Source organism: Garra rufa, chromosome 12 (assembly GCF_049309525.1).
Source record: "Garra rufa chromosome 12, GarRuf1.0, whole genome shotgun sequence".
NCBI classification, from domain to species: Eukaryota; Metazoa; Chordata; class Actinopteri; order Cypriniformes; family Cyprinidae; genus Garra; species Garra rufa.
The window spans coordinates 21,143,774-21,166,797 of record NC_133372.1 but is presented as its reverse complement, the minus strand read 5'-3'; the positions used below and the strand labels follow the sequence as shown (position 1 = coordinate 21,166,797).

Genomic DNA, 23,024 nt, shown 5'->3' with positions numbered 1-23,024 from the left:
AAATTGTGCCTATATCCCAGTTCCTTGGTAGTAGATTAGGTAGAGTTTACAGTACATGTTACTAATTTGTTACATGTTACTAATTCTGTAAATGTTCTAAGCCTAAGGCCCAAATGATCGAAGATCATTCTGCTATATTATTTACAGGTGTCCTCAATAATATTTTCCTTATTAAAATCTTTTACACAAGACACTGTAACTTCCGGAAAAAACCTTTGAAAACTTGAAGTTCTACAGTTGCCTTTTCTCACACAATAAATAAATCATATCTGACTGCTAACAAACTCAAGGCAGGCCAGAAAGCCAATTTGTTTTTACAAATATTTTAAATATCAAAATATATCATATTCCCATATAAAATATATAGCCAAGCTCACATTTCAGTACAAGTTCATGACATCTGCCATCTCAGTCAGTATATTAACTATTTGCAGAATGCACAGTTTAATTTGTAAAAAATCTAATTAAAATATTAGTCCACAACATAAAATGCAAACACAGTTCAAGAGGAAAAATGCTGTTTATTAATATAGGCTGAAATAATCTCCATACCACATGGAAAGACTTTTTTGGTGCAAGTCCTCAAACGATCACATTCTATTAAAAGGATATTGCACACAAAAATTTTAATTTGATAATCATTTACTCATCTTCATGTTTAGAAATGAATTTGTTAAACACAAAAGAAGATATTTTGTAGAATGTAGGTAACCAAACAGTTGCTGGTAGCCATTGACCTCCATAGTATCTTCTTTTGTGTTCACCAGGAGAAAGAAACTCATACAGATTTGGAATAACCTGAGAGTTAGTAAATGATGACAGGATTTTCATTTTTGTGTCAACTATCCATGTAAGGGTAAGGAAAAAAAAAAAAAAACATTTAAAAGCCAGCAACATTGTTAAATCTCAGTACAGTCGTGTTTTTAATATCTGAACAATAAAGAGAAACAGTTAAACTCCCTTTCACAACCCATCATTCCATTTAAACACCAGACTGTTAGAGATTTGCATAAACCCACAGTGCTTGGTTGATGATGCTTCTTGGTTGGGAGACACAAAGCATGGTGATGACACTTTAATATCTGCTGATTTAAATCAAAACTCGCACAAAGAAACTTAAAACAGGTGTATGAACCCCCTCTTCCCACCCCACTTTACCAAAAAGATCCTTGTATCTATGTAAGAATAGCGTTTCTGGACTTACTGTCCCCTCAAACTTGTGCATAGATTCTTAATCCTTTCACAACATCTAGTGTTTTAAACCTAGATGGAGAATTCACTTGGAGTATTTTCATCCCACACTTAGAAACTGGTAAGAAAGAAAATATGGTAAGAGTTCAAGTTCTGTGTTGATCTACAATTCACAGGCCTTTACATAGAGGCCTCTACTGAATTTTTAAAACAAGTAAAGACAAGAGGATGGAATATCAAGCATCTTTTACTGGACCTCGTTGAGAAACATCAGGCAAGGTAAAATCAAACAGTGGCAGGTCCTTCCACAACCTAAGCAATAAACAAAACTGTATTTGTACATAAAGCGATAGATACAAACAAACATATTTCAAATGGAAAGTACTCCACTTCAAGAAATATAACGCATAGGTTCACTACAAATCTAATATTTGGTAAATGTGTGTCTGCTACGGATTAAAATTCAAAAAGACATTTTTAAATCCATAACCTTCAGTGCTCAGAGCTGGATTGCTATCAACATCCTTTTTCCTCTTTCATTAATCGATTTGTTAAATTCTCATGATAATCAACATCATAACAGTGGAATTGGAACTCTGGACCCCTAATCTTCCTGAGAAAATATCCAAGTCCATTGTCAGTGTGCAAGACAGTGACAGAATCATGTTGCTTTTACAGAAATGAAATTTTAAAGACATTTCGGCATCAATTCAACCAACAACAATAATGTAATTCATAAGCAAAATACAATGCAACACTGAAACAATCCCAGAGTTCAGCAAGTAGCATACGTCTTCATTTGAAAAGGTTTTTTTAAAAAAAAACATTTATTTGATGGAAGATGTAATAGTAAAAGTTTTTCTTGCATTCTTGTAATCAGTTTCTTTTGCAAATTCAGACAATTCAACCATTTGTAAACGGCAGGTAGGTTTGAAAAGAAAAAGAATTTCACAGAATGGAAGAGAGGCACCTTTTGAAATGAGTCAGAATGTCACTAACTACATCTGGTTATCTTTACTGTTCATTCATGAATGTAACTGCTTCTCTACCAACTTTCCCACTATGGCCAACATTTTTTTTGTATTTTTTTTTTACATTTTTATTTAAATTTTTATATTGTTTTTTAATAATGCAATTGAAATGATGCAACACTCTTCAAAATGATAACTCTTGTGGGAATTACTCCACGATAAAAGCCACTATGAGGATACAATTTTACAGGTTTTAAACATTTTAAGATGAAATTAAATCCATAAAGTCCTTGAGTAAACATTAACACATGAATTGTCATCATCTCCCCTGCAGTTTTCAGGTTTTTTTTTAGTATAGCTGAGCAAGGGAAAAAAGACACTCAGTGCAACGCTAGATAGTAACCATGTTGGAACAATTTTAAAACACACACACAAAAATAACAAAGACAGTACACATACTAAATGGATCATAATTGCAGACAGTCGCCCTGTGACGAGAAGCAGTGATTAGAGAGCGCACATACAAAACCATTCAAACACATTCAAACTTTTTTTTTTTTCTTTTTAAGATCGCTTTTTTTTTTATCCTTCTCATGAAGAATGTTAAACCTTGTGAGCATGTTATCAAATACCTTGAAAGTGTCAGACCCAAACAAAGCGTTTAAGAAAAAATAAGTTCACATTTTACAATTGGCGCACTTTAATTCAAGTATCGGTGAAGATATTTCTTTTGATATGTTTATGATTTTTCATTCTTTGCCTAGAGACAAAACATATAATTATGGGTTTCAACATAATGATTGAAGGTATACACAAATACTGCATGTATGTCCTGTGTCATTTAATTTTAAACATGCTACTCCAGTAAGACTGTTTGGTTCATATCTATCATTGATCACTTTTTTTCCTTTTAGGCAAATTCTCTCGGATGACACACGGATCGAGGATCAAGGTCTATTGCTTATTTCAAATTATATTTTACCCAGTAGTTTCAAAAGGGAAGGATTCAGAGATCTGATAGCATAACATAATGAGCATGATAATATACAGGATAATGTTTAGCTGTAGTCTACCTATGCTGGTGTCACCAGAGACTTCCTGTGATGTTTGACTGTTTGGAATTACAGCCACATTGTGGTTCGCTGTCAGTCAGCTGCGACTGAGTTCGGAACAAGGCAGTTACATACACAGGCAACAGTGATCCCCCCACCCCGACCCAGAAACAGAAAAAATAATTCAATGAACAACTCAAGACACATCTGTCGAAATGTCTTTTCCCAAAATAAAAAAAAGAAGGTTTATACAGCATTAAGGCCCAAGACGAACTGAGACTTGAGATGGAAATGTACAGTTCAGGGCCTCATTTTTTACAAACAAACAGTTAATACAGCATACACAAAAGGCACTCCAGCTTGCTGTCACCCTTCAGAATGTGACCTGCAAACAGGAGACAATATCAGCGAGAAGTGCATTTTTAAACATTATACATCTTTTTTTCCTTCATTGTTTACGTGTTTTTTGTCAAACTTTTATAAAAAAGATATTAAAATGCTATTCCATTTTTGGTATTCAAAAAAAGTACCAGGGATTACTCATTATCTATATGCTATTAGCACACAATAATCCCCAATGCTGTTAAAGTTCTTGCTTGTTATAAAGGATTCTTCCAATGACAGCAACAAGATTATCACAAATAATCAGCATGAGGTGACAAATATATTTGACGAATATCCTCAACCCTTTTAAACCCAATCCCACCTCAAACACACAAGAATCATCAAAGTGCCTCCGAACAGAAGTGCTCTAGAACAAAACGACACACATTGGAATTTAAGATGTGAAGTCAGAGATGCCACAGTGTACTGTACATATATCTATATGTATATATTGGCACATGAGACCGTAAGGGGAATTCGACACAACCAGCAGCAGAGAGGTAAGATACACAGGTCCCATTTACTGTATAAACGAACGGATGGCTCTGCAGCAGTCCCTGTTCAAAAGGATTGAGAAGACCCAAACTAGCCACCCTCCTAAATTTATTGCCCCACTGATAAATATCGTCTTGCGTTTCTTAATCTTAATGTATGCTTTGTAAGCTTCATACACCTCATTTAAAGTGTAAAACCGCTTACAAATGATAAATCTTCAAAACGATCAACTTTCCATAAACATAAATTTAGTTCATCTTGTCGTGCCCTGAGATTGTATTGAAATGAGATTTATCAACTTCAGCAGAATTAACACACAGACCTCCAAAAATGAAATTGGCTTAGTGTCAATCAACATTCGAAGGTTGACAATGGCCTTCAGCATGTAAGAAAGTATTACGGGAGGACTGTGAGATATTTCCAACTTCCTTTCAAAGCCACAGATTGGCACAGGGCGGACATTACGTGCCCCTCTTCTCTAACTTTGCATAGTGACAGCATGCCGTGTGCTGTAGTTAAAGAGCCAGTGGCAGAAAAAGTCTGTCCACAGAAACACTGCTCGGACAGGGCTTTTCAAGTACGGGCGGCTTGTCTCGATAACAGGGTTGGCTTCACCGAGGCCACACAAGATAAAGAGGATGTTAGCAGCTGAGTTAGAGGTGGGACACCCAGGGTGAGGTCGCACGCACGCACACATGCACATCAACAAAAGAGGCCCTAATCTAAATGACCTAAGAACACTGTAGACAACAGAAACAAAGCAAATATGGCCCACATCATCGAACTTCGTTTGCATTCGTTACACAGGACAGGTATACAGAGGCACCTCTTTTAAAGTGTATCTGCATATGAGCACTGCAGGCAGTTAAAGACCACTGCATGAAGACCAACAGAATGTGAAAAAACACTGGTGATTCCATTCAGTCTCAAACTCCAGTGAAAAAGATCATGCAAGATCACGCAAGGGAGGGAGTAGGTAAGAACGCGTGAGAGGTGTGATGTTATCCAGAGAAGGAATGGGGGGGACATTCGAAGATCCGTACCTAAGTTATTACAACAAGGACGCAAATGACAAATGATGACGCCAACGTCCATATCACAACGTCATTGCTGTCCTTGTCTTGCATTCCATTGTACTAGGTGCACGGAGAGAGTTGCGATGGAGAATCAAACGTCCTCCTATCAGTTTCCACATTGAGGCACTAACACACATCCTCCTTTTCAATCCAATCTAATCGAGGTGCCTCCTCCAGACAGATAACAACATCTGACTATTTCATTTGAGTAACAATGACATTCACTTTGATAGAGAGGGGGAAAAAGTACAGACACAAAAAACATACATTGCAAGTTTTGTATGATTGTAAAGTTTGTTCTTCCCTTCATTCTGATTTTTTTTTCTGCACTCAAGTATCTGGACCAGAGATGGACGTCAAACAAATAAGCTTTTTTGAATACCAGTAAGGTACGAAAAAAACAAAAGTTAAAAGTTGCCATAAGAAGTTTTTTTTTTCTTTTTTTTTTTCTTTTTACTATACGCTCCGTTATCTGATTTATTGGCTTCACAGCAGGAGCATCACTCTTGTAATAAGTGCTATGATAATACCCCTTTAAGAAGAGACATTGAAAACGTAGAAGTCTTTTATGTTTGTACCAAATGCAAGGGTCTCTTATTCTGTACTGCATTAAGAGGAACCCATTGTATTTGGTATTGTGCCTGACTCCCGCGCCATGTGTCTCCGCTCTGGATTCCGTTTCTGTTTGGTGAAGAAGTGGCTGGGAGACTGCGTGATCCCACACATGCCGAGTTTAAAAACTGCATGGAGTGACGTCAAACACAATTAACAGTTCCTCCTTTCCACGCAAATACCGAACAGCCAGCAAGCCAGACAGACAGACAGACAGAGGCAATGTGGGAAATTGAGTCCAAAGGTTAAATTCTTCAAAAATCTTCAGAAAAAAAGGAGTCTTAAGTTTCAGTAAGCTTCAGTGTGGACGGAAGAAAGGGTCTCTGGCTTCTATTGCACAATGCATCAGATTGAGTTTCTTGTCTTGGTTGTATCTCAATAAAAATGGCCGACCGATACATCACATAGTAACTGAATAACTTCTGATTGATTCAGCACTGAAGTCCATTAGGTATAATTAAAAAGCCTCCACTGAGAGTTTTTAACAGTGGTTATGTACTCGCACACAGATGCTTGGTCAAGTTCCAGCAGACACACTGACATTCATTCATCTACATCAAAGCTTAACATTCAGCTTATTTTTTTAACCATACACATTTTTTTTTTTTAAACAAACTGGCGTGAGTAAATAGAAATCATAGAGCAGTGCAGCTCCCTTTTGTAAAACTAAAAGAATTAAAGAAAAAAGATCATTGGTGATTAGTCATGCTGACAGGCCACTGCTAGGAGTGTTCTTCTCATTTGCTCTGGCCTATTCGCTGGCTCAGAAACAGAACTGTGCAAGATACAAAGTTTTTTTTTTGTTTTGTTTTTTTTGTTGGTTTCATTAAAATAAAAGTTTTTAAGGAGGACCTGGAGAGAGAGCACTTACGGCTAATATAAGTTCTGAAGAAACTATGCAAAGTTTAAAACCAAAAAAAGTACCAGGATCATTCCAATCATCAGAACAGTGTCAGTATAGGGAAAGGTGTCATGAGGTCTCACTGTGCCTGGGTCGCTTTCAGATGGCTGCCGCGTTGATGGCTTCTCCTGAACAACACTTTTGAGCAAAAACAACCTTTGGAAATAAAAAAAGCATCAAAAGGCTTCTGCTTCTATTGATTCTTGCTTCTCAAGGTCTTTGAACACTAAGAACAAGATCCACGAACACAACAAACAGTCTGACGTAAAAACCAGAGGACAAATAAACAGCAGTGGGAGGTTTGCAGCTTTGTTTCACCCTAAACCTCCATTACAGCTCCACAAAAAAGTGATTATCGCCACATTGATTTGCTTGGGTTTTGATCCATTAGGTCTTTTGACTTTGTTGGTTTATGATGTTTGATACATCCTACATGCTCTCTCCGCTCAGCAGGTCTCCCGGGAGCAGAGTGTTAATTGGGATGGGGCTGCCGATTACCCTGGCATCGTCTCCATTTGGGGGACCCCACAAACTGGAGTACTGCGGCACACCGCTCCACAGCAGGTCGCCTCCGTTTCCGCTGCTGTTGTTCCCGGTACTGCAGACTGTCTTGGTACCTCCTCCACCCCCGCTCCAGAGGCCTGTAGGATGGCTGGCAGCAGGGTTGCCCAGCCGGGGTTGATTGGAGCCTGGAGCTGGGTTGGCCTGCCAACTGGTGGTGGGGGTGAGGGACTGGCCCTGTGCAAAGAAGCGGTTCACATCGTCCTCACCGGCAAACTCTGCCAGGATGGTAGTGTTACCCAGCACACACCTTGAGAGGTAAACAAACAGTTGGAAGGGATTCAAATATTTAAAAGCTTTCTTGAAGGATAACACATAAAATACAAAACTTGATGCACATTTATCTAGATGGTTTTGAAACAATACAGGACAGGAAAAAAAGTAATAAACAACATATGCTGTTGTTGAACGTTCTCTCAGGCCCTGCCACAAATGGCTCACTTTATGTGCACTTGCAGTTTTGCATTTGGGACAGGGCATCAGAGAAGTATACTGTAGAAGAGCTTGTAGTCTTACATGTGCAAGGATTTTTGGGCTTTGGCAGCTTCCTCCTTGGAGCTGTAACGTACAACAGCGTTGCCCTGTGTCAGGTTCAGATGGAAGGTAATGAGAGGGCCGTGCTGCATGCACAGAGTCCGCAGGGTGGAGCCGTCAATCTGATGCACACACAGATAAATTATTAAATTCATTGTTATTTATACTCAAGTGCTAAGCGGCTGTTCAGAGAGAATGCGCTCTTGCATTAAGAACAGGCACAGAATAGTAAAGAACAGTTTACAGAATAGTAAAAGAGAGCTACAGAGAATGCAAGCGTTCTGAAATGCACTTTTTTATGAAGCTATGTTATAGCATAAAGACTGGAATACACTATACTGCTTTTAAAACCTGAACAGATTTTAAACAATGTAGGCATCATAGGCTTGCCAACAGTGTAAATGATTATTAAAGAAGAAAAATTTGGCATCATACACTAAACATCTGAGGATCACACACTACCAGACTTTACGAACACATTGAACACAGAAATCTGTGCCTCGTTGCTAGGAGGTGAATGACAAATAAAAACAATATGTGTTCTAAAATCAGCTCCAAATATGTTTGAGATCCTCTGACTGGATGGATTTTGAAGCGTGGAGTCTCAGCCCTGTATACAGTTGAGGAAAAAATTTACACCCCCCTTTGAGAATTTGCAAAATTAATTAATTATTTTACCAAAATAAGAGGGATCATACAAAATGGATGTTGTTGTTTATTTAGTACTGCCCTGAATAAGATTTGTCCCATAAAAGATGTTTACATATAATCCACAAGAGAAAAATAATAGTTGAATTTACAAAAATCGCCCCCTTTCAAAAGTTTGAGAGCAGAGGGGTGAAAACTTTTCAACAGAATGGAGATGTGCACAGTTTTTCTTATTTTGCCTAAATAAATATTTTTTTATTATTTAGTACTGCCCTTCAGATACTACAGAAGATAGTTGCATGTTTCCCAGAAGACAAAATAAGTTGAATCTACTCCTTCTGGAGCAGCAGTGAGTGTTTGAACCTTCTGTAAAAGCTGCATATGAGTCCCTCAGTTGTCCTCAGTGTGAAAAGATGGATCTCAAAATCATACATTCATTGTTGGAAAGGGTTCAAGTACACAAAAATGCTGGAAAACCAAAGAATTTGTGGGACCTGAAGGATTTTTCTGAAGAACTGCAGGCAGTTTAACTGTTCAGGACAAACAAGGGACTCATGAACAACTAAACAACAACAAAAAAAAAAACACAGCTGTGGATCATTCAAGTAAGAACACAGTATTAAGAATCAAGGGGATGTAAACTTTTGAACAGGGTCCTTTTTATAAATTCACCTATTATTTTCCCTTTTTGACCATATGTAAACATCTTTTATGTGAAATATCTTTTTCAGGTCAGTACTAAATAAACAATAACATGTATTTTGTACAATCCCTCTTATGTTGGAAATATAATTAACATTTTGCAGATTCTGAAAGGGGGATGTAAACTTGTTATCTCAACTGTAGCCAAGAACCTCCTATTTTAATGCTGAAAAATGATACAGAGATACCACTGTAAACACATGCTCAGAATATGCCTGCCTACGGCTACTTCTGATTGGCTCAGATTTTTTTAATTGATATGGTTGAGGTGTGATGTGTGTCAAAACTTTTTATATTCATGTGAGAGAAAATACACTAACACTCAAAATACACCAAAAATATTATAATAATATAAAAAAACCTACACTTTGTTACATAAAAAGTGACATACAGTTCAGTTCTCGCATGCGATATGAATCTGAATAAATCATACTTATTTTTACAGTAATATAAATTGTTTGCTCTATGCACCTGAGGAGTAAGGTTTCTCAGCACCAGCCAGCTGCTTCCTCTGTTGGGACTGTCAGTGCTCCAAGTTCCCCCTTCTATAACAAAAAGAAAAGAGGGTCAAGTCTGGAAAAACATGTTGCAGCTGAGCATATTTTCCACTACATTCTTGACTTCTGCCCATTTGCAACTCTAAACACACAACTTGAGACAGACAGAAGGGAGTCTGACTGGTCAGCCTCACTACAGCAGAACCTCGCAAGTAACAGTTTTTGCTGCTTTACTGTACTGTACTGAGGATTTACCTGAGGAGTAAGAGCTGGTCCAGCCCTGGCTGAGGCCAAGAGAGTTTCCTCCCCAAGTAGAAGAGGGCTTGGTGTTGGTCAGGCCTGGTGGGGGGCGTGAAGGAGCACTGGAGTTGCGTGTCCCTGGGGAAACCTTCCATAACTCATGAGATAAAGAGGCCTGTGTGTGGGAGATGGGTCCAGGGGACCAGGTAGACTTCATTTCCAAGAGTTTACCTGATGAAAGGGAGGAGAAGGAAAGAGAGAGGGACAAATGAATAAGAGCAGCAGGTACATTCACTACCCATCTTTGCCTCTAAGGGTTGGCTAAAACAATATGCAGACAGAAATTTGTTTCTGGTTGGATATATGCAAACGGCCACAGTGCGATGGAGAAAGTCATTTATATAAAATAAATGATGTTCTTTTTATCAAACAATGCTGAAAAAATATATTCACAGTTTCCACAAAGGCACAACTATTATTTTCTTACTACGAATTGTTCATTGAGCACCAAAACAGCATATTAGAGTGATGGGACACTGAAGACTGGAGTAATGGCTGCCGAAATTTCATCTTTGCTGTGTGTGTACATATAAACTTAAAACAAGTTTATTGTTTCTGACAATGGTCAACATTTAAAACAGGAAAAATTATAACAGAACAAGGGAGAGTGTGGGTTTTAGGAGAACACACACCTGGTGAGGGACCTATCCAGGTGTAAGGATGGGGGCCAAATAAGGGTAAGTAGGTCTAGTGTGGGGCAGGGCCGTTTAGGGTTTAGGGCTGTACCTGGATTGTTAGTGTCCCTCTCGTTCTGAGAGGACAGACCAAACGAGTTACAGGTACTGACTGACCACTCACTCGAAGAAGACCCATTTTGAGATGGGGATGAAGCTATTATGGGCATTTGTCCAAAGTGGACAGCAAAAGGGGCAGGGATAAACAATTAAATACATTTACAGTGTAATGCCCCTTAATATTGTACATTTCTGTTATAGCTTTAGTTAGAAAAGCAAGAGAGTTCAATGTTTAATTACCAGTAAACATTTCAACAAAATTTTAGGTAACAAGCTTTGTTGGCCTGTTATAACTTATGTCATATGCCATAAATCATCCCTCACCTCCAGTTCTGTCACGCAACAGGTAGCGATTCACATCCTGTATGTTAGTGTTAATAGTTGGGCCACTTGGAACACTTCCTGGGGTCATGTTGGGGTCATTCTCAGGGTCAATGTTCTGCAAACCTTTCCATGGCACCCCAGGGCAGAATTCTGAGAGAAAAAGCAAGAACCAACTTGGTTTTCAAGCTGCATACTGACAATAATTAAAGCATTCTACAATGATTTACATTACAAATGACACTTACATGACTGTAATCTGTTTTAGTGCATTTTAAACAAATAAAAGCAGACTAGGCGAGCCTAAAAAACATTTTTTAAAAATTGCTAATCCTAAACTTTTTAACAGCAATCGCTACATATGTTGACAGTATTACCAGTATTACCGAAATGGAAAATCAGGGAAACTGAGATAGATAGACTTGATTCAACAGAATGATATAAGGAATGAAGTTCGGCTTTCCACATTTTTAAGAATACTGTATATAATTTAATGTATATAACTTGTGTCTAAGTCTTGCCAATTTACATGGTCAACTGATTTTAAACCATTAAAGCGCAAGAAGAGGAGAAAGAAAGCACCCTGCGCACACACTCAAAAGCGCACACACTCAAAAGCGCACACAGAGAGCTGCATTTCAAGCAGCATGCAAACATAGAAAACTTTTGTACTTGAACAGAGATTAACAAAGATTCATCTATATTTAACTTGCAGTGTTATTTTACACAGAATTATTATTTTTCTGTACCTGAAAACTGCACATTTGTTTACTAGTGCGGTCATTCTATACTTTATATTATTATTATTATAATTATTATTATTATTATTTTTTAATCATACTATGTCACTGAGGCTTACCTGGAGGCCAGTTGATATTGGAGTTACTAGAGATTTTCTCATTTGGAGTTTTGCCCTGTGTCCAGCTCTCTGGAGTTACCAAGGTGCTGGTGGGGGATTCATTTGACATCAGATTGTATGGGCTGAAGGAATCTTCCATGGTGCTCTTTCCGGGCACATGGGACTGAGCAGAAGAGATTGAACCTGAAACAAAAGAACAGTCTCTTTTATTTGTATATTCACAGTAGGTTTTACTCAGAAACATCATATAATAAAATATTTAGAGACTAAGCAACCCAAACTCAGATATATATTTTGATGGCCAATATCTCAACTGCTATTTTGCCTCTCTAAAAATCCATCTTCAAAGATACAATCTGAATAATAAAATTCAAGATTACAGGCTTGAGCTTTCGTCCTCAGCTGAACTTACTCCAATAAACTGCTGCGGTTTGGCTGGATTTACTGTTCAGGCAAGGTTTACTGAGAACTGAGAACAAATGCCAAGGAAGGATAATATTTTAAAAGGCCCCGCTGACTCAGAGCAAAAATAACTCTGGAATGTCTGCAAGCACTTAACTTGAGAGGGAGTTTTGTCTGTCCATTTGAAATACACACATCTCAGGGACAGAAATTGTGACTCAGTGTCTGGAGTTTGATGTTTGATTAAAGATATTGCTTTGTTTTTAATGAGTGGAATGTTGTTTGTGGAAGATGAAGCCTTTTCAAGGATGTTAGATCTGGAGGCTATCATATTGTCTTGACATTACAGATTAAATTAAGTTGATAATATATTTGGAGCAATGAATAAATTAATACCATGCTTATTGAGGTTTGCTTCCATGTGCTGAGCATTAGCTGTCAGAGAATCTATGGAGTTTGAATGAGTCCACTGTGAGAGCCGGGATTGAGGCTGAGGGGGGTCTTTGAGAGATAGACTTCCCACCTCCATACAGTTTACATTCATGTTCGGGTTCAAACCAGCTACAAGTGGGTGACAAAGAGACAAGGAAATTAGTGCACATTCACACACACAAACAAATGGAAAAAACAATGGTTAAGGTCAAAATAACTTAAAAACTATACCTGGTAAATCAATTAATCAAAAAAAAAAAAAAATCAAATGTATTACACAATATTCTGATTCATTATTCACTTATATCAATATTTGCAGAGAAATGCCCCAATGAAGCCACAAATGAAAATAATTTAAAGGCATTACATTATTAAGGCAAACAAAAAAAGAATTTAAGTACACTAATGTTTTAAATTGACAGTTATACTATAATTACAAACAATGCTTTTATTATAATTAAGAACTTTTAGGCGTGTGTGTGTACATGAGGCTTGTTCTCTTACAGAGTGTATAAGGGCTGAAGGAGTTTGGAGAAGACTGCTGCTCTTTGGTCTGCAGGTCTGAGACGGAGAGGCCTGAAGTCTGAGGGTGACCCGTGAAAGTGTCCAGGTTTGCCTTTCCAAGGTTTGGGTGCAGGCCAGTGTGAGAGGAAGGTGGAGGCTGCTGCTGTTTCATAAGCAGGGCCTGGGCCAGCTGACGCTGGTGCTGCTGGATCTGCTGCTGCATGTTTGTGATTGTACGTGCAACCTGTGTGAGAGAACGACAGTGATAATCATTTTCACTGTAAATAGAACATTATTTTTCATAGTCATCAAAAGATAGCTATCAATTAACATTTCACAACTAAATATCAGGGCAAGTAAAATTAAAGTGCATGTGTGTCATACTTGCTGCTCTTGTTGTTTGATGGGACCAGAGACATTACGCTGAGCCTGCATCATTTGCTGCTGAATCTGCAAACGCTGATACGCCTGACAGAAAGAGAAAAAGACGTAAGGTGAAAAAGAGAGAAATTTACGGAAATAGAAATAGTGATATAAAGGCAATGGGGTCATTATCAAGACAGACAGAGCTAGCATCTCACTCCCTGCAGACAAGCCAGTGGGGAGATGACAATCATTGGTATTCATGTGGAAACAGCAGAGCAGGAGAGTGAACTGTGTGACTCACCACCTGCAGTTGTTGTAGTTGGTACAGCAGGGTCATTTGTTGAGGATTTATTGGTGAGGTTAAAAGTGCAGGATTCAGTCCAATGTTTTTTGCCGCAAACTGTAAGAGCTGTGCTTGAACCTACAGAAAAAAGAAAACATGGTTTGTGCAAAACTTTATTACTCCATGTTATCCACCATGATATGAAAATGTTCTAATACGAATCTTATGAGTTTTAGTGGAAGCAAGGTAATCTGACGTTTTGGTCAATATCACAAAATTGCTTTTATTAACGACATATAAAGTTTTAAATATATATAATTAATTTCTCATCACTTTCTGATAAAAATTTGCTAAATTTTATTTTTCGGCGAACTACCTCTTCAACATTTAGATTCAATACCCCATATTATTGTACAATGAAAATAATTCCAAACAATGCCACAGAAGAACCTAAAAGAATCAGACATTGTGAACACATTGGTTAACGACTCAAAGAAAGGGGATAGTTACTACGTAAAAGTTTACCCAAAAATGAAAATTGTCATCACTTACTCTCAAGTTGTTCCAAACCTGAAGGTATTTCTTTTTTCCACTGAACATAAAAGAAGACATTCTGAAGAAGGTGTATAACCAAACAGCTGAAGGTCACTGACTTCCACACTAGAGCTATTTTGTCTATTGAAGTCGATGGTGACCATCAACTGTTCGGTTACCTATATGCTTCAAAATATCTTCTTTTACATTCTAAAGAAAAAATGACCTCATATATGGTTTATATCAAGTTGAGGGTGAGTAAATGATGATAATTTTCATTTTTGGGGGAAATAACTCTGCAAGCCTTGTAGTGTCTTATTATTCTTCTAGTCTTATTATTGATTGACTTTCAGTAGTTTATCAATATGACCGCACTGACTGACACCATCGGATAAGAACAATACCTGAACTGAATTAGGCTGGATGATGGCACTATTGTTGTCTGTTGAGCTGGTTTACAGCTGAATTGTATCTTGCACTATCGACACTGGCATTAAACAGAATTGAATTAACACTGAACTGACTCAAGCTGAATAACAACATTGCTGCATTCTGTAGAACTGATTATAGCTGCTTGACAAACCACACACAGATATTGATTTGGAATAACTTGAGTTTCCAAAGTTGATTCTGCTATTTTTCTTGTTGATGTCTGTAAAGCTGCTTTGACACAAACTGTATTGTATAAGTGCTACTTGACTTGACTATTCTGAAATATTGTCCCTTAATGGAGAAGTTAATTTGTCACAGATACAAGCACACTGGAATTTGACATAATAGGTGCAATTTGTACCTGAGGGGTGAGAAGCTGAGGCACTTGAGCACGTAGACTAGGCTGGGCGGAGCTAAGAGGTGGCACTGGTGGCTGAGGGGGAGGGGCCTGCTGCTGCATGACCCGAGTTTGTGCTGCTCCGTTAGTGCCGAACATTCCATTCTGCATCTAGAAAACAAAGAGAGTGGGGTTGGGGATCAATACAAATAAAATGCATTTATATACTCTAAATGGCTGGATGCACTTAACAGTAAAAAAAAAACAATACCAGATCAATTTCAGCACAAATTTAACAAAATCTCTATAAATGCAGTCTCTTAAAAAGAGAATGTGCTTTTAACATTGATCTGAACACAATGCCAAATTCTCCTGCCATTTTCAGAGTAAAATAAACAACTAAAATATATATATATATATATATATACACACATACACAATATATATCTATATATATATATATATATATATATATATATATATATATATATATATAAATATATTATAACATTCATGTTTCAGTGTAATATCTTTAATTATATATGACAACTTCATTTTACCACTTCAGCCTTATTGGCTTTTTACCAACTTTTCAAAACAAATAAGCAAAAGTTAAAGGGCTGGGATAATAAATCGATGCATAGCAAATTTGAGAAATGATTCTGCACGATTCTGAGATTTACAGAATGCATCAGGATTCTCTCTCAAATTGATTTTGAGCTTAGTTTTTAACAGCACAGATGGCACCAAGTGCAATAGAAACAGTCATACTCTGCTTGCTTTCAATTCCTCACACACACTTAAACCTAAAATAATCATTCATAAAGTTTGAAAAGGTTCATTACAAGCAAATTACAAGGGTATTCACAGTGGGCTGTGTTTACATGAATCTCGTGTCTTAAAAGCATTCTGAGCCAATGTGCAATTACATGACTCATCCAAACGTACAAGCACTCTTCTTCATGAGCATTTGAGTGTGCTGTTAATTAAACTAGGCTTAAAATCAATGCATTAGGAATCGATCCATGAATCGCGATGCATTGATTTATCATCACAGCCCTAAGAATTATGCAAACTTTACTTGAAAAGGTAGGGCATTACACCAGACACCAATTTTATAGCTTCATCTAAATGTACAACTCCTGTGTGCTTATGTCATTTGCAGCGTTTCACAACACGCACCTGTCTGTTGTTCAAGTTTTGCATGGAAAGGCCAGAGGAGACCCCACCCAATCCGTGGCTAGGGAGGCTGCTATTGGCCAGTGGGAGCTTGAGGCCAGGAGAAGGCATAAACGGTGAGGTTGAAGTATCATCTGACAGCCTACCGTCCTGAGAGACCAGAAAATATGTTAAAAACTAGCTGTAAAATTTACCTAGATCATAGTTCTCTCTACTACAGTCCAGAATGTTTCTTGGACGTTTTTCAAGAAACAGTTTGAGATAAAGCTATACCTTGTCCAGGAAGGGGGCACGATCCAGTGAGGGGTCTTTGGAGAGGTTTGTGGGTCGGCAAACCATGGGCTTATTCATTCCATTACTGTAGTCTGACATGCCCATCCCCCGTTTGTCCAGTTCGGTTTTCTTCTCCAACAAAGCGCCTGAGGAAAAGCAAGTACATAATCAGTGTTCTAGGCCAAGATCATATGACTCACTGCATGTCTGTCTGCTGTTATGGGTTAACTTCAAAGTGCACTACGTACTCATGGCCTGATCCAGATTCATATTGTTGCTCTTCAGGGCTTCTTCTGCAGGATCCTTCTGTACCAGGTAAAAGAAAAATAATTGTTATGCTAAAAAAGATTTATTTTATATATCTTGTAAATAATTTAAGCAAGGGGTCTTTTGAGAGTAAGTTTTTATGGTTTTAACTTACTGGAAAACCCATATCTGTAAGCTGCTTGATAAGTCTGGTCATAATCCAAACATCATCCTGCTTGTTGGAGACCTTGCCCTGTAATGAACAAACAATAGCAACCGTACGTATGTTATATACACACAGATTAGTAGTTCTGAACAAAAAAAAATTCTTTAGGAAACCACACAGTAAGGATGTGACATTACACAACAGAGCACTCATGGCTTCAAATGGCCTACCCTTTGTGGGCCCTTCTTGGATTGACCCCAGGAGTTACAAGAGGAGTCTTGGGATGTAGGACTGTTCCACATGTCACCATCATCAGCATCCCATTGGCCAGTGTTCATGCCAATCTCTTCCCCTCCTGATCCCCAGCCCTCTTGCATAGATTTGGGACCTGGTAAAACACAAATGGAAAAGATTGCTTATAATCAGGGCTGTAACCTGATTAATCTGTTTAGATTAATGCATGACCAACATGGTTGACTAGGTTATTAATTTGGTCTGCACAAAACTGAATATATTGTTACATGTTTTTTTATCAAGTATGGTCCACGGAAAAATCTTAAAGGTGATGTATGCAATTTCTTAAAAGTAAGGTAATGCAAACCAGTACTGGATTTATTCAACCACCAGAGGTCAGTGTAGTTTCACTTTATCATCACATGGACAAAAAGAAATATGAATGACATATTTAAATACAGCACATTTAGGTATCAGCAATGTATTTTATAGCGAGTGCTTTAATATGAAAAGGTTTCTTTAATTTCATTACCTTCCTGACAGGAGCCTGATCCAGTAGGTGCATTTCCTCTGCTGTAAGGTCCACTGGAGTCATGGCCACCTTCACCCCATCCCCCACAGCCCCTAGAGGGATGGCCCCAAGCTAAGGTTCCATTGTCCACAGAAGGGTTGGAATTGGCTGATTCGCCCCATGAAGAGGGTTCTGTGTTTGGCTGTACATTAGGGAGCTCTCCCCAGCCTGATAGGATAGAATAAAACATCAGTATAATATTTTATGATACAGTAATTAAAATACAGGAAAATAAAATTGGGTCTTTTGGCCAAATAATCATTTGATTGGTTATCAAAATAATTGTCTTAGTTGTTTTGTATAATACAAAAAATCTTAACAGAGCAAGTGCAGGACATCAAAAAAGTGAATAATTTATTACTAACTGAAAACATGTAGTACAAAGAGACACTATGAAACACTGTCAGACTTTAAATATCAATATTCTAAATTGTCCACTAGAGTCAAAATCTTGAGGATATACAGGGCATTTAGGCCTAGAACGCAGCAGACATAGGTATTTAATTCCTGGCTCAAACCTGAACCAGCTGGCAGGGGAGTGGCAGCAGAATGCACACTTAGGCATCTTAACTGGTGGATGTTTTTTTGACAGTGGACATCAGAATGTGCTAACCTAGACTTTAACAATCTCAGCATATCTTACCAATGTTTGTCAGATGTACAGAGGACTAAAACTAGCTTAAAAGAGAAAAACATATACATTCTCTTACCTGGGTTCACCATGGGTATCCTGTTCAGAGGAGATTCACCTTGATTGGGTGAGCCATTGTTGTTGCTACCACTGACATGGTTCTGAGTGGGACCTTGGTTGTGGTGTTGGTGATGATTGCTATTGTTGTTTGGCCCAGTGAGGCTATTACTGTTGCCACTGTTGCTGGTTCCTGGCTGATTTTGAGAATTATTCCTGTCCCACATGTTCACACTCTTGCTGTAAGCACTAGGGTCACCCCAGGTGGAGGTTCCATCATCAATTTCCATTTTGCGACGAATAGAAATAGGAGAGGGTTCTTCCCAGCCTGTGGCCTCATCACCCGGATCCTGACGGCCTCCTGATGCCCAGCTGGGGTTGTTCTGTTTTACAGAATTCTGGCCGCCCCATGATCCTATGCCTCCAGTTCCACTGTTGCTACAAGTGGATTCCTGTTTTCCACCCCAACCTTGGGCTGAACCATTGGAATGTTGAGCATCACCCCAACTACCACCCTGTGCTGGTGCTGCTTTACCCCATCCTCTCTGGGTTTCTTTCCAGTTTCTGTTGTCAGGCTCCCAAGAGGAACTTCCAGAGCCATTCTTTCGCATTTCTGAAGGGTCACTCCACTCTCCAGTATTCCCACTGCCACTACTTCCCCAGCCTGAGGAAGTTTTGGCTCCATCACCCCAACTTTGCGTTTTCTTCTGAGAAGTACCATTATCCCAGCTAGAGGACTTTTCTTCAGCCCAAGACTGGCCATTACAGCCATTGGTATTTGGACCTTCAGCAACAGGATCACCCCAGCCACATACTGATCCATTGGGTACCTTTTTATTTGCAGGTGGTTCCCCCCATCCACTGTTAGCCTGAGCAGAGGCTGGGACTGATCCTCCCCAGCCTGCATTTGGCATGGCTCTGCAAGGTCCCTCGCTCTTACTTGTCTCCATTCTAGGAGGTGCACTGAGTTTGGGACTGGCACATCCAGGAGGAGGTGGTGCAGGTCCAGTTGAAGGTGTGTTAGAGGAAGACCCCCAGACCTCAGTCCTTCCACCATTCTTTTTGTCTGGACTTTCTTCCATTTCCCAAACCGTGTGTTGGCGAACTGGAGTCTGTCCCCAGCCTGTGTTGCAGAGGACACGTGGGTCCAAGTCTTGCCTTGGAAGCAATGGGGCCAAATCATCACTTGAGGACCTCTCTCTTCTTCTTGGGTGGCCCTCACTACTATCCCTGCTGCCCTCACTTGCTGGGGTATCAGGGCCCCAGGAACTCATATGTTCCTGGGAAGGACCATCGTTAGCATCCCATCCTGTACCTTCAGTGCTTGGTTGTTTGCCCCAGTCACCCCAGCCTCCACTACTGCTAGCTCCTCCCTGCCCCCAAGAGGAGACGCCTGCAGAATCCCACCGCGAGTCCTTTGATTCTCCATTTTTGGCATCTCCGTTGCCCCAGAAGGCAGTTCCATCCTCGCTGGCAGGCTCAGTAGGTGACTGACTGAGGTTTCCTCTCCAGCTGTTCACTGGACTCATTGGCTCTGGTTTAGTGTTATTTGGTCCATCAGTTTTAAGGTTAGGAGGTTTCATGTTGAAAGATACATTTGTGGGTGACTGATGCTGTTCTGGGATATCCGGGTTGCCCCATGCACAGTCCCCTACAAGGTTTCCATTGGCACAACCAATGCTACCATTTCCATTGGTGCCGTGAGGTGGTGCCACTCCTCCTTGTCCACACATACTAAGCGAAAGTGGGTTTGAGCAAACCATGCTACTTGGGCCTGACCCTACCCCAGGCCCCTCATGTCCAAGAGCTGGCCAAGCAGCAGGGTTGGCACTGGGATTTAGGTTCAGATTAGAGGCACCCCAATTGGACTGCCCTCGACTGCCCATGGACAAGTCAATCTTTCCCTCTGAGACCCAGCCCCTGGTAGGGCCACTTTGACTAGAGACCATACTAGAAGAAAGATTAATGCTGGCTTTGCTGATTGGGTAATGACCCTGCTGGCTAGCTCCTGTAGCCATAATAGTGCTGCTACTGTTGCTGACGACCTCTGATGTGCGTTCAGCGTCCAAGGTGCATTCTGCTGTCTGGAGGCTCTTGCCGTATATATTGGAAGGCCAAGTGTCGGTGTCGTTACAGTTAATATTCACTTTATCCCGGTTGCCGCTGTTGCTTTTGGTGACTGGGATGCTCCAAAGACAATTTTCATGCTGGGCTCCCAGTCCACTTTGATGGGGAAGTCCTGTAAAACAAATACACATGGTGGATTTTATTATAGCAAAAATAGATTAAAATGTACAGGACACCATTTATCTTAATATAAAACCAAGGTATATATTGTTTTTTTGTAATTTCATTTTAGCATCTCCATCACTGAAGGGAAAGCTGAGGTGGAACAGTGTTCATTTACAGAAATGAAACCAAAACAAGACTGTCATTCATCATGCCTTGTGGTCCCTCACACACACACACACACACACACACACACACACACACACACACACACACACACACACACACACACACACACACACACACACACGTTGGGTTTACATGTTTTATGGGGACATTCCATAGGCGTAATGGTTTTCATACTGTACAAACCGTATTTTTTATCGCCCTACACCTACCCTACACCTAAACCTAGCCCTCACAGGAGATTGTGCATACTTTTACTTTATCAAAAAAACTCATTGTGCATGATTTATAAGCCTGTTTCCTCATGGGGACCTGAGAAATGTCCCCACAAGGTCAAAATCTACTGGTATTCCTATCCTTGTGGGGACATTTGGTCCCCACAACGTGATGAATACCAGGTGCACACACACACACACACACACACACACACACACACACACACACACACACACACACACACACACACACACACACACACACACACACACACACACACACACACACACACACACACACACACACACACACACACACACACACACACACAGCCTGCTTCTTTCCAGCTATAATCAATCATGAGCCAGCAGGTAAATCGATGGTGTGTAAATTATGGTAGAGAGCAAAAAGAGGGCATTGATCTACAATGCAAAAGCAACCGCACTCTCCACAACCACAGAGAGCGTTCCTTAGAAACAGTATGCACATGTATTATCCACCCCCATTAAAGGGGTATGTGGCAGCTATATGATTCACTGCATAAATCAAATATGGTGCCAATGACTAACCTAATGTTTAGTTAATAACATGTACATTTTTATTCATTTCCTTGGTAAATGCCTTCTTAAGTAACTACTGTATTCTTTTGTAAATTAATGTAAAAGCTAAGGTGGAGCAGTATTTATTAACTGGAATGGACTTTAAAATTAATTTTTTGTGTCATGTGGCGTTTACGATATTGCCTGGCAACAATACTGCCCAGTCTGTCAGAATGCAATTCTTCCATCTATACACTTATCTCCTCTTTTCACGCAGTCTTATCACACAGGGCTGTCAGGCTACAGTGCATATCAACATCAACCATGCAACCACTGATTAGTTTAGCATTATCAACAAAGAAAGAATTGAGCTGAAATGGCATTAGATTAAGTTGGCAAAACTGCAAGATTTGAATAACCTGACATCTTAGTTGTTTTTGATACGTTTGCTGAACAACTTCTCAAAAATAGTGATTCTGAACATGGAAAAGAAAGAAACCAAATGTTTCTCTTTTTTTATTTTTTGATGGAGCTCAGACAATCTAGAGACTTATTCTCCCGTAGCAAGCCACTCTCAGGGACGCCATTTTATCAGAGCTGAAATGCAGCCAAGAGAACAAGGCTGCTGTCTACAATTCTGTCTCTCTTGCTTTCATTCCCTTTTTCACTTTCTCCTCACACTCCCTCCTCTGCTCGCTCTCGCTATTAGTCACATTCACTCTCCCTACAGACAGAAAAAAAGAGAAAAAAGGCTGCATGATAAATTAATCGCACATAAGGCAGAGGCTTTTTTCTTTCACCTTGTTACTTGAGCATACTTTGCAAAACAAAACAAAACAGAAGACATAGGAAGTGGGAGTTTATATACCTAGATAGCAGCTCCACATTACTAGCCTCAAAAAAGTAAGCAAGAGAAAAATGCTGTGACCATTTGACACCAACTTACTTCTGCAACTGCTGTGTCTAAAAGTCTTTAGCTGTGTGCTGCCTCTGCCTGTAGTGCCTCTGTCTTAAATGGAATATTAATTTGCTGAACAATTACTTGCATTTTTGTTTTTCATCCCAGTGAATGCCCAGAAAGGGGGATTTCCAAACTTTGGAAAATAACAGCAGAAAAAAAGCAGCAGCAGAAAAAGAGAAAAAAACTAAAGATGTTTACCTAACAATTTTGATTTTCTTAAAACATTTGCTTTAATACAGTCTACAATTACAGTTTTCCAGTGCCAGACTTTCTCTAGCCAAAGTCTCGGTGACGTAAAAGACTGCGCTTTTGTCTGAAAATAACTTCCTTTCATACTAATTCTGTTCTCTGGATCAAAGGCCTCACTTCTTCCCAAGAGTGGAATGGCAAACATGTTTTAAAAGCTCA

At 39.4% G+C, this 23,024-nt stretch overlaps 1 protein-coding gene across 1 annotated transcript; it reads right to left on the bottom strand.

Moving 5' to 3' along the window:
• Positions 1 to 501: 501 nt before the first annotated feature.
• Positions 502 to 21,012, bottom strand: tnrc6c2 (trinucleotide repeat containing adaptor 6C2). The gene is made up of 18 exons (XM_073851185.1): positions 18,508 to 21,012; positions 17,759 to 17,965; positions 17,223 to 17,380; positions 17,002 to 17,079; positions 16,829 to 16,886; positions 16,581 to 16,726; positions 16,311 to 16,457; positions 15,153 to 15,299; positions 13,844 to 13,963; positions 13,561 to 13,644; positions 13,177 to 13,420; positions 12,637 to 12,801; positions 11,839 to 12,021; positions 10,983 to 11,132; positions 9,880 to 10,095; positions 9,599 to 9,672; positions 7,760 to 7,899; positions 502 to 7,493 (listed from the first exon to the last, which is right to left on the bottom strand). Exons 1-18 carry the CDS (start codon positions 20,741 to 20,743, stop codon positions 7,112 to 7,114), a joined length of 4,935 nt encoding a protein of 1,644 aa, XP_073707286.1. The 5' UTR covers positions 20,744 to 21,012; the 3' UTR covers positions 502 to 7,111.
• Positions 21,013 to 23,024: the final 2,012 nt, after the last annotated feature.

Coding starts and splice junctions, on each gene's coding strand:
- tnrc6c2 (XM_073851185.1), bottom strand. CDS start 20,743: ATGTGTATTTGTTTTACAGGACTTCCCCATCAAAGTGGACTGGGAGCC. Junction 12,802..13,176: donor CTTCAGCCCTTATACACTCT/GTAAGAGAACAA, acceptor ACCCACTTGTAG/CTGGTTTGAACCCGAACATG. Junction 12,022..12,636: donor AGCAAACCTCAATAAGCATG/GTATTAATTTAT, acceptor CTTTTGTTTCAG/GTTCAATCTCTTCTGCTCAG.